This window comes from Onychostoma macrolepis, chromosome 04 (assembly GCF_012432095.1).
Source record: "Onychostoma macrolepis isolate SWU-2019 chromosome 04, ASM1243209v1, whole genome shotgun sequence".
Classification (NCBI taxonomy): Eukaryota; Metazoa; Chordata; class Actinopteri; order Cypriniformes; family Cyprinidae; genus Onychostoma; species Onychostoma macrolepis.
The window spans coordinates 29,156,918-29,172,310 of NC_081158.1; the positions used below are offsets into that span (position 1 = coordinate 29,156,918).

Consider the following 15,393-nt stretch of genomic DNA (forward strand, 5'->3'; position numbering starts at 1 on the left):
ATTTCATGATTAAGGACCTGCTAGATTAATTTTCGGACTATTTGTAGTCTCGGTGCTATCAGTCATCAGGTGTGAAACGGGGAGTCAACCCCTTTGATGTAGAGCAGCAGCATGGAATCCTGGGAGAATGATTAAGCAGACGCAGAAAGCTAACATACGACCACAATATTGTCAACTTTAATAAGGAAGATGGGTCATGTTTATACAACACAAATTCATGCAATAACATACAGAATGTCCTAGGCATCCAATCAAAGTTTTCAGTGGTCAAACATTAGCCTACATCAATATTATGAGGAATAGTGACAAGTAAGATGTGCTTGAGTATAAGTGCGTGTGTGCTTGGTTTCTGTTTTCGTGCAGTTGTGTGAGTGTGTCCAGGGTCAGTTTCTTGTTTTGTCCAGGTGTGTCAGTGATGTGCACATAGTGAGAGGAAGTTACACAAGGGCAGGAGTGAAGCTTAAGAAATAATAAATACTGTAATATACATGGACCAAGACATATCAAGAGTAAACTTATCAACATAACAGGTAATAGCGAATTAAAATATAGTATGTGGCTCAAAGCATATATATATATATATATATATATATAATGTATATGTATGCAGTGTTTCCCCTACCGTTATTTTGGGGCCCCCCAGCGGCACCCCCCGCCCCCCTTGAAGGTTAAGTTAATTTAATTTAATTTAATTTTCTCTATAGTGCCAGACCACAAAAGAAGTCATTCAATGTTACCTTCCCTATAGAACAGGTCTATACCTTGTTCTTTTATTAAACAAACTAAATAGCCTTATGTTATTTATCTTATTTACACGACGGCATGTCATTTCTGTCTCTACGTTACATGGTAGCGCTCTCTGTATCGCGCGCACAGCGGAGTTCCGCCCCGGTTCGCACACACGCACAAACGTAAGCGCACACACAAGTGAGCACACTCCCACTCCTATTTGTAAATATTAAGCCGCAAAACGACTACTAAACGACTTCTGCGTTTCTCTGAGTTAATGTATGGCGCAGACGCGCGGGTTTGTTCACTACTCATACAGAAGCGTGCGACGCTTGCGGTGATATTAACGTCTGTCGTCTCACTAATTGAGGACATAAATACATGAACGACATCTCCAGAACTGCTCTGAGAGTCACTTCATGAGCATTTGACCGTTTCATTTGAGAAAAACTATCCTCATATCATATACACAGAAATGTAAAGGTATTCAGGCAATCCGTCAAAATAAATGTCCCCCATAAAGCCGCCGCCCCCCCAAAGCCATAAAGCTTGGGGAAACACTGTGTATGTATGTGTATGTATGTATGTGTATATATTAGGGTTGCACGATACACCGGTACTACGATAGTATCGCGATACTAAAGCTTAAAAATACCCGCGGTGCCATTGCATTTTTTAAACGGTAGTATCGTCCATACGGTACCATAAGATATGTTGTATACACGGCAAGAACACTGTTTAAAACGTTCATTTGAACATGCATGCCAGCAGAAACATTACAAGTTGATTGCCAAATGTCTTTCTGCTGTGCTCTGTGTATAACGTTACGCATTATATGGTATTGAGTGTTTCCCGATGCTTCAGTTCAGTTTGCAATGAGAAGTTGCACTTGCACGTCGTTGTTCATGCTGCAGTTTATCAGAAGAAAGGGTCTGATTCAGACCATCTTATGTCATTTAAAAAAACAGCAGCTCAAGCATCACTTATTCAACATCATAATATCTTACAAGAAAGTATTCTCACAGTGTAATTAATTTGACCACTTCTAGAACAGGTGTAATAGTTCGTTTCTGGAAGCATCTTTGCGATCACGAATGCAAATCCATTCATCAGCATAGCGGCTTTGCACTTGGTTCTTATCAATCATTATGTATATTTTGTTTATTCATGCTAACTCGGAAATTTCAAGATACGCCAGCAAAAAAATGCTCCTGACAGTTCGGCAATACGACACGAGCAAGAGCGCTGTTTTTGTTTCGTTTGTGTTCAAATCCAAATCCGCGTTGTCTTGGGAGAATCACTGATTCACTGAGCCGTTCATAAAAACAGTCATTTGATTCGCTCCTGAAGGATTCAGCCGTTTTGAAAGGATCGTTTGAATGACTTAGTGATTCAATCACGAACTTCTGCCACCTGCTGGCCGTTTTTAAGTTTCCCATCTAAAAGTAGGCATATTACATTATTTTCCAACATATTTCTATATTCAGAATTTAGCATTTAAAACACTAATCTCATAACATTATTTATGCAATTATGTATAAATGCCACATCTAAATGTCACTTCATGCAGCTTCTGTGCAGTGCTAAGATGAGTTTTGTTTAGATCATTTCATGGATAACAATAGCCGGTCATTCATTCACATTAAGTATTCAGAGAATAATATTGTCTGTTTTCACTTACATCTATTTATTTATTAAATTTTGATTCATTTTGTAGAATTTAATTTTAAATTAACACAATACTGCATGGTATCGTGATACTACTTGGTATCGTGATACTTCAGCTGGCATAGTATCGTAAGACATTTTTATGGTATCGTGACAACCCTAGTATATATATATGTGTGTGTGTGTATGTATGTATGTATATGTCATCCATTTTAGATGTTAAATACTGTTTACATCTATAATTAACTGTCAGTGGTTTATATAATACCCCCCCCCCCCTTTTTTTTATTGGTTACTTGGTTCAGTACAGGAATCAACCCCTTACCGGAATTTCCCCAGCCCTGATCTCATCAGCATGATAGTGTCATTCAAATGCATAGGTGCTAATCCAATCAGCCTGACAGTATCGCCCATACCTTCACATTATCATAGAGGCCTTGAGCTTAGCATTCACCTTTAACTTGGGACCCTGCCCAATGGTCAGGATGTGCATAAAGACAAAAGGTTAATGTCTCAGACACCTGGGCTGCCTGACTTGATCTTCTTAGAATGTCATCATCTTTACCTCAAAATGTAAAACACAATGTACATAACTTTTTTCAGTTTATATTACTATTACATTGGAACCTAGATTTAACATTTTATAAATTTGTAATCCAACATGTGCCACTGTAGGCGAAACAGGTCAAAGGGAGTTAATAATTGTATTCATAGGGAATTTGGACAAAATCACTGACCTTAATCATTAATTTCATCCTTGCATTGAGTTAAGGCTATGAAAAATATTTAGGTATTGTTTGTTGATGCAAAATCGAATCCACGTCAGACGGTTGGGTTGAAGGAATATGCAAATTTATTTAAAAGTTTCAAAAAGGAGAACTGTAAACCATAACTTGAAAATGAAACATTACATTTTAATAATCATATGCAATGACAGCATCCTACAAATGAACTGTTAGTACAAGTTTAGTTAAGACCCATTATAAATCAAACCGAACATATCTAGAACCATCTGAAAAGATTAAAATCAATCTGGAATGAATAATGACCACCTGGAAGGAATAACAACAATCTGAACAAAAAAAATAAAAAATTCATAAAAGATCTTAAGTTTGAGGTGCACCCGAACATTTATTTACATTTACATTTACATTTATGCATTTAGCAGACGCTTTTATCCAAAGCGACTTACATTGCATTCAAGTTACAGTTTTTACATTTTATCAGCTCTTGCTTTCCCTGGGAATCGAACCCATGATCTTGGCGTTGCTAGCGCCATGCTCTACTATTTGAGCTCTATATTTATAGAGTGAAGCCAAAAAAAGAGAAGTAGAGAGGAGAATGAAAGGAAATAGAAGTAAAGAGGGGTGCAGTACATTCTCTTCTTATACCCTTGCAAGATCAGATATGCAGATTAAAGTCATAGTTCACCCAAAAATGAAAATTTGATGTTTATCTGCTTACCCCCAGGGCATCCAAGATGTAGGTGACTTTGTTTCTTCAGTAGAACATAAACATTGATTTTTAACTCAAACCGTTGCAGTCTGTCAGTCCTGTAATGCAAGTCAATGGGCACACAATCTTTGAGAGTAAAGAAAACATGCACAGACAAATCCAAATTAAACCCTGCGGCTCGTGACAATACACTGATGTCATAAGACAAGAAACGATCGGTTTGTGCGAGAAACTGAATAGTATTTTTATAATTTTTTTACACAAGCGCCGGAAGTGATCTGTCGCGCGTATACGTCATTCATTGATTACACAGTGCACAGAGATTGTGGAAGTGCTTCTGGCGCTTGCGTAAACTACGCCAGAGTGCATACAGACGTCACACACCGGATGCCGTGCACGCGCTCAGGGCAGTTGGACATAGTGGTGTATTAGAGGTAAAAAATTATAAAAATACTGTTCAGTTTCTCGCACAAACCGATCGTTTCGTGTCTTAGGACATCAATGTATCGTCACGAGCCACAGGGTTTAATTTGGATTTGTCTGTGCATGTTTTCTTTACTCTCAAAGATTGTGTGCCCATTGACTTGCATTACAGGACTGACAGACTGCAACGGTTTGAGTTAAAAATCAAGTGGGGTATTCCCAAAATTCTTCCTGGCTTTGTGTTATTACTTTTAATAATGACATGAACATTATACATATGTTGATTTTTATGATTGTGATTACATTATGAATAAATATAATATTCCATATTGGAATGAAAACTTAAATGAACCTCTCAATGGAAAAGAAAAGAAGTGAGACTAGACTGGTTAGGATTCATAATAAGCAAACATGGTGGTTACAGATATAATATTGAGTTATGCAGCAGAGTGATATTTCATTTTGGAATGATCTAATGTGTTTTGTTATGTAAAGGCAGTCTCTGTGCCACTTAGTAAGTGGGTTGAAGAGGATTTCAGTCTTGTTTAAGGAAGAGGTCAAAAGGTCTCAAAAGGGAGTCTGTTTTTTAGCTCTGTTTGAAGTCTTGGGAGGGCAGTCTCCCGCATTTGTCTTCAGTCATGATTCTTCACATGATAGCTGGAATGTGCCATCTTCTGGCCCGTTTATCTTGGGTTAACTGCTTAAAGTTTGCATTGCCGGATGGGGCTTTCATAATTCATACAATAGTCTATGGAGGAGTAACAAGTTAACTCAGACTTGCTGGTTCCACATTGACAGGATCTCTTATTTTATGGTCCTGGAGTGTTGAATTGGGCCTTTTGTGAAATCTTGCTTCTTGCTTTACTTTGGTATAGTTCTAAAAAATCTCACCACCTCCTGATTTTATTTAAGGTCCTGTACACTACACTACTGTTCAAAAGTGTGGAGTTGTTTTTTTTCTTCTTCTTCTTCTTAGTGCTCGCCATGGCTGCATGTATTTGTTTAAAATGAAATATTATGGAATGGATGTTTTCTTATGTTTTAAAATATTATTATCATTATCAATGTAAACAACTATGATTTTTATGGAAACAGTAATTTAGAAATTAGTTTGAAATAGAAATTTTCTGTAACATTATAAATAACTTTACTGTCACTTTTTTGATCAATTTAACGCATTCTCGATGAAAAAAATAATAATAATAAAAAAAAAAAATGTGACCCCACACTTTTAAAGGTTAGTGTATATTACAGGCTTTCAGTGATAAGTTTATGCAGGAATGATAAATCAGGTTGTTTTTAAACAATACAATGAATAAGAAAACAATCTCCTTTGGATCACTTTTGTCAATTTTTCTTTTTGTTTTACGTCTTCAATGGGCAGATAAGTGTATGTTTAACCACTGCATGCTTTAAAGAACAGATACTACACCTCATTCTTTTTATGTCTTGAATGACAAGATCAAATAGATTGTTATCTATCTGCCCTTAATGCTCCACAGGGAACAAAGGGGATTACACCACAGGCTGCACCCCCATGGAACTGAGCTTTTTCACATGCGCATTTCACATGTCTGTGCATGATGATAAAAGACAGACCAAAGATGCTCCATTAGGTCTAGCAGTCAAAAATTCAAGTGGCAACCTACAGGTGTTAATATCAAATGTTAACAGGACCTTTATCATTTGAAAGACAATTTGCAGTCTCTAGGGCTCTAGGTCTTACACCCCACAGAAAACAAAGGAGGTTATCGTTCACACCATCTCGCAAGTCGTTTACTGCCTGGATACTTATCATGTAGCAGTTAGTGTGTTCATTTGTTCCTGATAAGTCCTTAACTCTCTGAAGCCTGGCATATATGGCCACAAAGTAAGAAAATAGTTTGTAATAGTAAATCAATGAGATCTTTATAACAGTATCGCAAAATCCTGATACAGATGAGAAAATGATATCAAAGATCAGTTTATTGTATAAGGAATAAAATATTTTAGTAAAATAAGAAGTGACTGGATTTTTAATAAAGTTGAGAATATTGATAATAATGTATTGTTAATGCTCTGGTTATGGTATTTAGTTAAAAAGAGCAAGTAACCAGCAGGACCCTGGGAACTGCAGAATGTTGAATTCTAGTTAAGAATTTACAGTTTTTATCTACAATCCCAAGGTAGATAGGAAAAGTCTCTTTGGTGCTCCTCTGACCTATATTTGAACTTGCTCACCACTCTGTCTGAGAATACTCGCAATTGTGAGGGAAAAAAAAGTTAGAATTATGACAATTGCCTTTTTGCATGTATTTTGCATGTAAAATATGATGCATTAGGCTTTATAGGGTTAACAAGTATTATGTAAGGCTCATCACGCATATATGAAAATATGTCAAAGTTATGTTTCTGTTTGAAAGTACATTGATTCTTTAAGCATTATATAGTGTAGTAATGTTTGTTTGTAAACAGTATAAAGTGGTTTTATTCAAACTGATGTTTTTGATTTAATGAGAGTTTTAACATTTATCAGATGAGGTGACACGTGATTTTACATATGGAGAGACAGACTCTTTGGTGAGGAGATGCCGCCTGTTACCATGGCTTCCTGATGAGCTTCAGGCCGTGAGCGATTACGTCCAAGAACCGTCTGACCTTTACTATGAAGTGAGTGAATTGAATTATTCTTTAAAATATTGTTTGCTTTGGAAATGTTTGTCTATGTGGAATCTTATTGGTTGTTGGCATGTTTTTAAATGCCTGGGTGCTTTTTATGGACAACATTTTGATTCAGTAAAATCATTAAGTGCCATTTTCTCTCTACATATCTGCACTTTTCCAGACAATTCTGCAGGAGAACAAAGAGAAGCTTCCTATAGACATCCAGCCTTACCGTGTACCAGATGGAAAAGTGCTGAAGTAAGTCATTGTGTTAAATTTTGTGTTCTTTGCAAGTTTTTCTTTCTAAAGTCAACCTTTTAAAAAAAGTTGTTTCCGTTCTGTCAAAAGTCCAAATATCTAACCCTTTTTATTCACATTTTAATCATTAATCATTCATATTTCAAGCTTTTTGTATAATTTGGATGTTTTGTATAATTTTGAGAGTTTTCAGAAATAGACATGTTCTCTTTATAAAAGGTTGAAAAAAAAAGTCTGTGTGTGTTGAGGACAAAATTGCCCCTAAAATGAGCTAAACCTGTCTAAACTTCCCTGGTGATATTTACGGATGTTGGACAAAACATTCAAAACCTCAGTTGGACAAAAACATTCAATATTTTATTTTATTTTTACATACTTTAAAAATGCTAGTAAGTGCTAGTGTGTTAGGGTTAGTAAGTAAGTGTGTGGGTGTGTGTGTGTGTGTGTGTTTAGAGGTGTAATTGAAGGTCTGGAACATGTCCGTGCATGCAATAATTTACAGCCCCTAATGAATATCTGTAAATCTTGGGTCAAAAAGTCAGCAGTTTGTGTTCTCCATCTAGATATAAACATTCATTCCTCCTCCAAGGCTGGAGAGGTTTAAAATAAAAACTTCAAAGCTGTCAAGTATTTAGAAAGAACACAGAGATTTTGCACTTATGAATAAGCAAGTATACGGATGGCACCAAAAATTTAAAGCACAGAATTTGGAAGTAAGCATGAAATAATCACTTTACCCTCAGTCAGCCACAACAATCACTTTACTGCTTAACACACACTCTTATGTGGTGTGTATCGTTTGCTCTGTGGTTGCTTTCGCTATCACACTCTATGCAATTTATGGTTTAATGCTTGCTACTTATGTAATATTTGGAGCCTAGAATATCTGGGGTAGAGCCAGCTGTCCTGCAAATTTTAGAGGCCCTAGAGCAGATGGAAAATGCTCATGCATATTCTTGTCAAAGTGTTTAGATTCCAGCTTGAATAGTGCATGCATTTAAATGCTTGCACAGATAATATAGAAAACTTGTAAACACTTCGATTGAAATGTGTAGAAAATGCATTAAGCGTTTCTTATTCACTATGTGTGTGTGTATTATTCACTTGATTTCCTGTGTACACAAACAGGGTTTACACTGAGATGAAGCAGGTTCTAGACCATCTGAGACATCCACGTTTCCAGTTCACCGAAAATGAGGAAGAAGCTGACATAATCTGGACCTTCTCCCATATGCGAGATTATCGGTGAGCACGTTTATGCTCACGCACACTTAGGCTATTTCTTGTTTTATTTCAGTGATTTCTTTTTTTTTTTTTTTTTTTTGATCAGCTGATTCATTTACTCTTAGAAAGCTGAGTGAGGAACGGCCTCATGTCCTGCTCAACCAGTTCCCCTGTGAGACGGTGCTGACCACTAAAGACTGCCTGGCATCTGTGGCACGGAGAGCCAGGGGAGGTCAGGGGGCTCCGTGGATCCCTAAAACCTTTAATCTACAGACTGAGCTCCCACAGTTCATCACACATTACCTACAGAGACAGGAGAGGTGAGCGTCTGTATGATCATAGTGCTGGAAAAAAATTAACATGTGAGGGACTGCAGTAGCAATTTTTCACAAACTTTTCCTGACTATAGGTGCTTGGTTAAAACATACTTTATTGGTGGAATGTCTAGGAGTCATGGAAGCAGTGAACAAAAAGTTGCACACACATTTATAATTAGAAGTGTCATGATTGCACAAACTAGGCAGACGTCTGAATCATAAGACAGATCTAGTTACAGCATACGCTTGTTCCACTTCCTTCATTGTTGTTAGATGGACTTTTGACCTTCCTAAACATGCAAAGTACATTTCAACATTTTGGATTTCAACATAAGCATAAAACACCAAAATTAGAATAAACTCTGTCCCCAGCCTACTGTTTATTTCTGCTTTTCTAGTGTAATATTCTGGCATTGCAAACTGTGGTAGTTGCATTCGCTTTCTGCCCTATTTCTAATAACTACTAATTATATTATAATATAGTATAATATGTATAATATGAACTACAGTAAATGTAACATTTTAGTATATGTAAACCTAATTTTTTTTTACAAATGAGTTCTAGAATCTTTAAATATACCTTTAGTGTGGGATTAAGGTAGGTTTAATTTTCTCACAATTTCTGTGCATAATTTTTATGCATGGCAGACATTTCACACTGCATTAAGGATTCCCATCAGGGAATGCAAAGCAACATTGTACACAAAACAGTCTGATTAATATGCATTCTCCATAAAAGATGGCTCTAAAGTGAAGTCTGAAATATTAAGCTTTAGTATTATGCCTAGTATTATATGTAGTGTATAATTTAGGTGACTTTACGTCCTCTTTTTTCCTGTACTGGGATTTTTAAATTGCCTAAAACACCTGGCTTTTGGCTTTGATTTTCTATCGTCTTCATAGTTGCTCAAGGTAATGACAGAAAAATAGTTTAATCAAAAGCATGCAACCATTTATGTCTCATAATGTTCAACATTTTTGACCTGGTGCTCTCAGTTGCCCCTCTCTCAGGAATAGGGCCATGGGAAGAAATGAGCACAGACAGGAGTTCTGTGTTCAAGCTTCATCAGAGGTTTATCGCTCAGTGAGGGTATGTACTAGACGCCAGAGATGCAGTCAATTGAAGAAAAATTTACTGAAGAAAATAGTTGCACCAATGCACATGCACATACACAGACAAAACACTTATCTACTTCAAGGTTGAGCAGCTAGGCTCTTATTCTTATCAGGTGCTATTCCCAAAACAGACTGAGAGTGAGAAGTGAGAAGTCTGAAGGTGCAGAGTGAGAAGTTTAGGCAATATTAAACTTTTATTCTTTAATGTTTGAAAGGAAGAAAAAGTAAAAGCCTAATTATTAGTTGGCCACATTTACTTGAGACCCTTCTTTTCACCTTAGCTTGTAAAGAGGGTCCTGGGAAGTACAAAAGTCTTTACCATGTGTTAGAATAGATAGATAGATTAGATTAGTTTATTTGTCCTCAAAGAAGAAATTCATTTTCACAGAAGGTGCATATGGAACCCAAGGCCAACTACACACACTTATCACAATACAACCACAAACAGTTATGTCCCCACCTCAAAAAAACAAAAAACAAAAAAACCTAGAGTGTAAGATGATGGCTGATTTCCTGTGTTTAAAGCTTGTATCGCTGTAGGAACAAAACTCTTAATAAAGTTAGTCCTCCTACACATAGGTAATCTATACCTACGGCCAGATGGGAGAAGGATGAAATAACGATGGAGTGGGTGATCTGGGTCCAAAACATGGGTCAATTTAGGAGTAGGAATACCAATAACCCTTCTTGCCAAATTAGGTATCTTTAAAGGTTGGTTCCTATTAACAACTGTAAGCATATGAAAAAAACAAATGGCACCATACATAAGAACTGGCTCAATAATACTCCGATACAGGATAAGAAGGAGATGAGGCTGAACAGACGGCGGCTTAAGTTTACGGAGAACTGTAAGTCTCTGTTGACAGGCTTTATAGATACCTAAAATATGCTGATTAAAACTGAGATGATCATCCAATGTAATGCCAAGGTATCTAAAATAGAATACTATTGTGGATTAAAGTTATTTTAACTAACAAGTCAAACATCTTTTAATCAATTAAATCTAATATTTACTGATTAATAACTTGATTCAAATTGAAAGGATATAAGTGGATGCGACTGTAAATCTGATAATCCACTCCTTCAAGGTAATTCTGGAATACAGGGTACCAAGGGATGTGTTATGTCTCCAGACATGGATAAGGGGTGGGGGTTGGGGAGGTTAGTGGTATGCACAATACACACAGCCAAAACTAAAAGCAGATTTTTATTCTTACAGTATATAATCAATCAGTCATGGTGTGCAAGAAGATGGGATCTACAGAGAACGGTCAAAACAATGCAAATATACATACATATAATATATGAGGACTTTAAAGAGCATGTCAATAAGATAACAAAGCCAAAATCTAGACATTTTGCTCAATTTAGAAGTCCTGGCTAAGACATGTCTGGGGAAAAGAGAACGTATAATGTTTGTCAATAGGGTTGTTGATTAATTTGGTGTGATTGTGTCATCTTCCATTGTATGCAGTTGCTGACAAACATGATGCAGGACGACTGCCTGCGTGATGTGTCCTATTAGAATGCAGTTAATATGCCCATAAAATTCAAGATAAGAGGGCAAAAATGCCCCTGTATGGGTTTTTATATTTATATCATATGATATAGTTTATCAATATCACACGAGCAAGAATGCATTTTTTTTCCCCAAATACCTGCATGATTGCAAATTTTTGATTTTATACAACAGTTCAACAAACAAGAAGTATATTGTGTTACATTTTAGACACCTGTGAAAATAAAGTATTTGAGAAGATCTAATCTGGTTGAGCGATGGAGCACAGAAAGAATGACACAGACACAAATAATGAAGTTCACTCAAGTTTCATATCTTTATTGTGAGGGGTATATTTATATGGGTAATAGAGGAAGTGAAACTGTCACAAGTAAAGGAAAAGGACTTAGACAGCCAGCTAAGGAAAACAACATGTCTTATGACCATGATGTAATGCTGCATATAGGAGGACACAGAAGAGAACAGGGTGTTATAGAATCTTACAACACAATATTGTCAATATTATCCGTTTTGCTCAATTTTGCCAATTGAAATGGGTTCAAACAAAGTGGTGTCTTGGATTTTGGGAAAATGACGTATACAAATATGGTTTATGCTTATGTATATGATTTCTGCCTCAAAATATGTGTGGCTGACATATTTGAATATGGTTTATGCTTATGTGTATGATTTTCATTTTTGAATGACCAAGGTAGTGAGACTTTATGCATATTCTATGTTTTCCATTCACCTAATAATATATATGTTATTAAGAAGGTTAGAGTTTTGGCTCTGTAAGATGGCCTTTACAGCAAAACCTTTATGCTTTTTATTAACCACTGTCTGGAATTGAAGCCAAGCTGATATATCTGTCTAACCTCAAGTAGGCAATTAACAATAGAAAGGGGGTGTGAAACCACCCATATATATATTTGGCCTAAGTCAGCAGTTAGACTTTGGACTATGATAGATTTGGCCTTTTATGGCTAGAACAGTGATGCGAAATCCAATTCAGGCCAGACGGTTAGGTTGAAGAAATATGCAAATTTATTCTTTAAAGTTTCAAAAATAATAATTGTAAAACATAACTCGAAAATGAAACATGAAATTTAATAATCATATGCAAAATCAAGGAATAATTTCCTTTTGAAAATACTTCAAATATTCTAAAAAGAGATAAAATCTTCCTGAAAAGAGAAATCAATCTGCAATGAATAAAACCCGTCATAAAAGTTTTAAAAGCTGCACCCAAAGTATTGAAGAGTAAAACCTGAAGTTTTAAGAGGAGAGGAGAAGAGAGAAGAGCCTGCAAGGGAGGGGTGCAGCACATCTTTTATACCCTTACAAAATCTAAATATAAGAAGAGCTCAATAATTAACATAAAGCTACAGTTTGCCACATATCAAAACACAATAACTGCCAAGCCCAAAGTCCATATGCTGGCTCAACCCAAATATCTCGGTACTTTCAGATCCTCTCTTTGGGGACTGACCACAGCAGGACTTGTGCCTTTCCAAGCAAAACACAGCGATGTTTTATTACTGAATGAATCCATGTTTTGAACTATTCGAGTGATTCAGTGACCCATTCATAAAGACAGTCAATTGCTTTGTTTCTGAATGAATCAGCCGTTTGAATGACTCTCTCATTAAGGCCCTGTTTACACCTGGTATTAAGATGGGATTTGGTCAATCGGATCACAAGCAGATGAGGGAGTCACATTCCCGTTCACACCTGGTGTTTTAATCCATCTCCTCTGACCACTTCTGTCCTGATTTCTTTTGAGGGGAGAGTCTATGGGCCAGTGTATGTGGGCTTTTTTTCTTATATTATTTCACAAACTAAGTTTGTGAAATAATATATATGAGCAATTTACATACGAGCTGAACACATTTTGTTTGTTTTTGTTTTTTCCCCCCAAACCTATTTTTAAAATGTTACACACATCAGTCAAAATTGCACTGAGAGAGAGAAAATATTAGTCATCTATAAGTTGTCAGCAATTATTTACATTTTACAGGTATTCAGAACAGAATAAGATAAAAATCTGAAAAAATATAAGTAGTGGTGTCTCGAATAAGGATGATTGACATATTCAAATATGACTTATGCTTATGTTTATGATTTCTGTTTTTAAATAACTGAAGTAGTCAGACTTTATGCATATTCTATGTTTACCTCTTCTTGTAATCAAAAAGTGATCAAATATAAGGTCAGGAGTTTTGGCTCTGTGAGATAGCTTTTACAGAAAAACCTTTAGTCTCTTTCAACCACTGTCTGAAGTTAAAACAAAGTTGATATTTCTGTCTAACCTGGAGCGGCCAGTAAATAACAGAAAACAGGAAGAACGTTTTCTCAACGTTTCTGCTAGAGCAAAGATGCAAGAGAAGTAGAAATGGAAGTAGAAGTGGCTAAGTCAGGAAGTTCATAAACTCATGGTACATGGTAAGATCTGATAAGCGTAGGGTAAGCCCCTACATTCTTGATGTCCACGTCAGACGGTTGGGTTGAAGGAATATGCAAATTTATTTCAAAGTTTCAAAAAGGAGAACTGTAAATCAGAACTTAAATGAAACATTAAATTTGAATAGTCATATGCAATCACAGCATCCTACAAATTAACTGTTAGTACAAGTTTAGTTAAGACCCATTATAAGTCAAACCTTTGCACCACAGTGGTCATGTTGACCTTGCAGCATCTTAGGTGGCAAAACTTACACAGACATTGTGGTTTTAGACACCCTTGGATTCTAAAATAGTTAGACAAGCTATATTTCTTGACAAGAAACATCTTGTACTTTGGTTTCAGAGAAAAACATCTTATTTCTTGTGATATCACTTGAATATAAAGAACAGTTTTGCTGAAATGACAAGAACAATAGAAGGCACATCTGTCCCTTAGTCTGAAATTGTTGACACAAGAAATTGATCTTCAGAGCAAAGAAAATAAGCTTGAGTAGCATTCTTATGTCATACACAGATTAATAATAAAAAAAATAGGATACATGAATAATGTAAAACATAGATATATTATTGGATATATGAATATACTGAAAAGTAGTAATAAAAAAATCATAAAGACTAATTCATAAAGCTTAATATTTGTATAAATATGAAAACTAACAATATTGGAAATTTGAATACACCAATTACCATCATTGGCATTTATTCTCCGTTTTCTCTTGTTGCTTATGTGCATGTAAAACTAAACCTCGGAGAAGGTTTCCTAAAATAAAAAGTTTTAATGGGTCGCATACACTTATCAATTGTAATTTAATTTAAATCGAATTAAACATTATAACTTTGTCGATTAACGGATACGAAATGGACATCGTAATGTTTGAGAATTAGCTCAGTCAGTGGAAATTAGGTGGACTTTAGTGTCTGTTTGAATGCATTCGACCACATGAGCATCCGCACTATGAGCGCAGTCCGGTCAAATGCATTTTCAACTACCACTGGAAGTGGTCAAAAGTGGAAAAACTCAAAACGTTTTAGACCCTGTTCACACCTGTATTTAGCGTTATCCACTTGTGATCAGACCTTAATATCAGGTGTAATCAGGGCCTAAGACAGTGACTTGATCAATTAGATTAATTAATTGGCACATCATGTAATTAATTAGATGATAAATGTAATTGCTTGACAGCCTTATTTTTCAATGAAAATTTCAGAGGACTGGATAACCACTGGATCTGCAAACCTTGGAACCTGGCCCGTGGTCTGGACACACACATCACGAACAACCTCAGCTACATAATCAGACAGCGAGAGAGCACCCCAAAGGTATCCCACTTTCTGTACTGAGTCTGTTCCCACAGAATTACATGAAAAGTACAACTTAGAATTGTCACAAACATTTGGTCCACACATCTGGACTCGTAGACATAACCTATAGCAACTTTCAAAACTCTTATTTGAAGTCTGCTGAAAGTGTGGTGGTTTCTGCCGCTTCTGTGGGAAATCACTCCTGAAGTCTTGATGTTTTGATGCCAGAAGATACACTTTATTATCCGAGATAATGAAGCCGAGAGAGGCTCTTCTGAGAATCCATAGAGTCTG

At 36.1% G+C, this 15,393-nt stretch overlaps 1 protein-coding gene across 2 annotated transcripts in view; it reads left to right on the forward strand.

Moving 5' to 3' along the window:
- Window positions 1–15,393, forward strand: part of ttll12 (tubulin tyrosine ligase-like family, member 12) — a 42,978-nt gene that overhangs the window by 18,167 nt on the left and 9,418 nt on the right. For both annotated transcript variants that reach the window (XM_058773794.1, XM_058773793.1), the window contains exons 5-9: window positions 6,791–6,924; window positions 7,100–7,176; window positions 8,305–8,421; window positions 8,526–8,720; window positions 15,006–15,117. In XM_058773794.1, coding sequence (XP_058629777.1) covers window positions 6,791–6,924; window positions 7,100–7,176; window positions 8,305–8,421; window positions 8,526–8,720; window positions 15,006–15,117 — 635 coding nt within the window. The remainder of the gene's footprint in view (window positions 1–6,790; window positions 6,925–7,099; window positions 7,177–8,304; window positions 8,422–8,525; window positions 8,721–15,005; window positions 15,118–15,393) is intronic.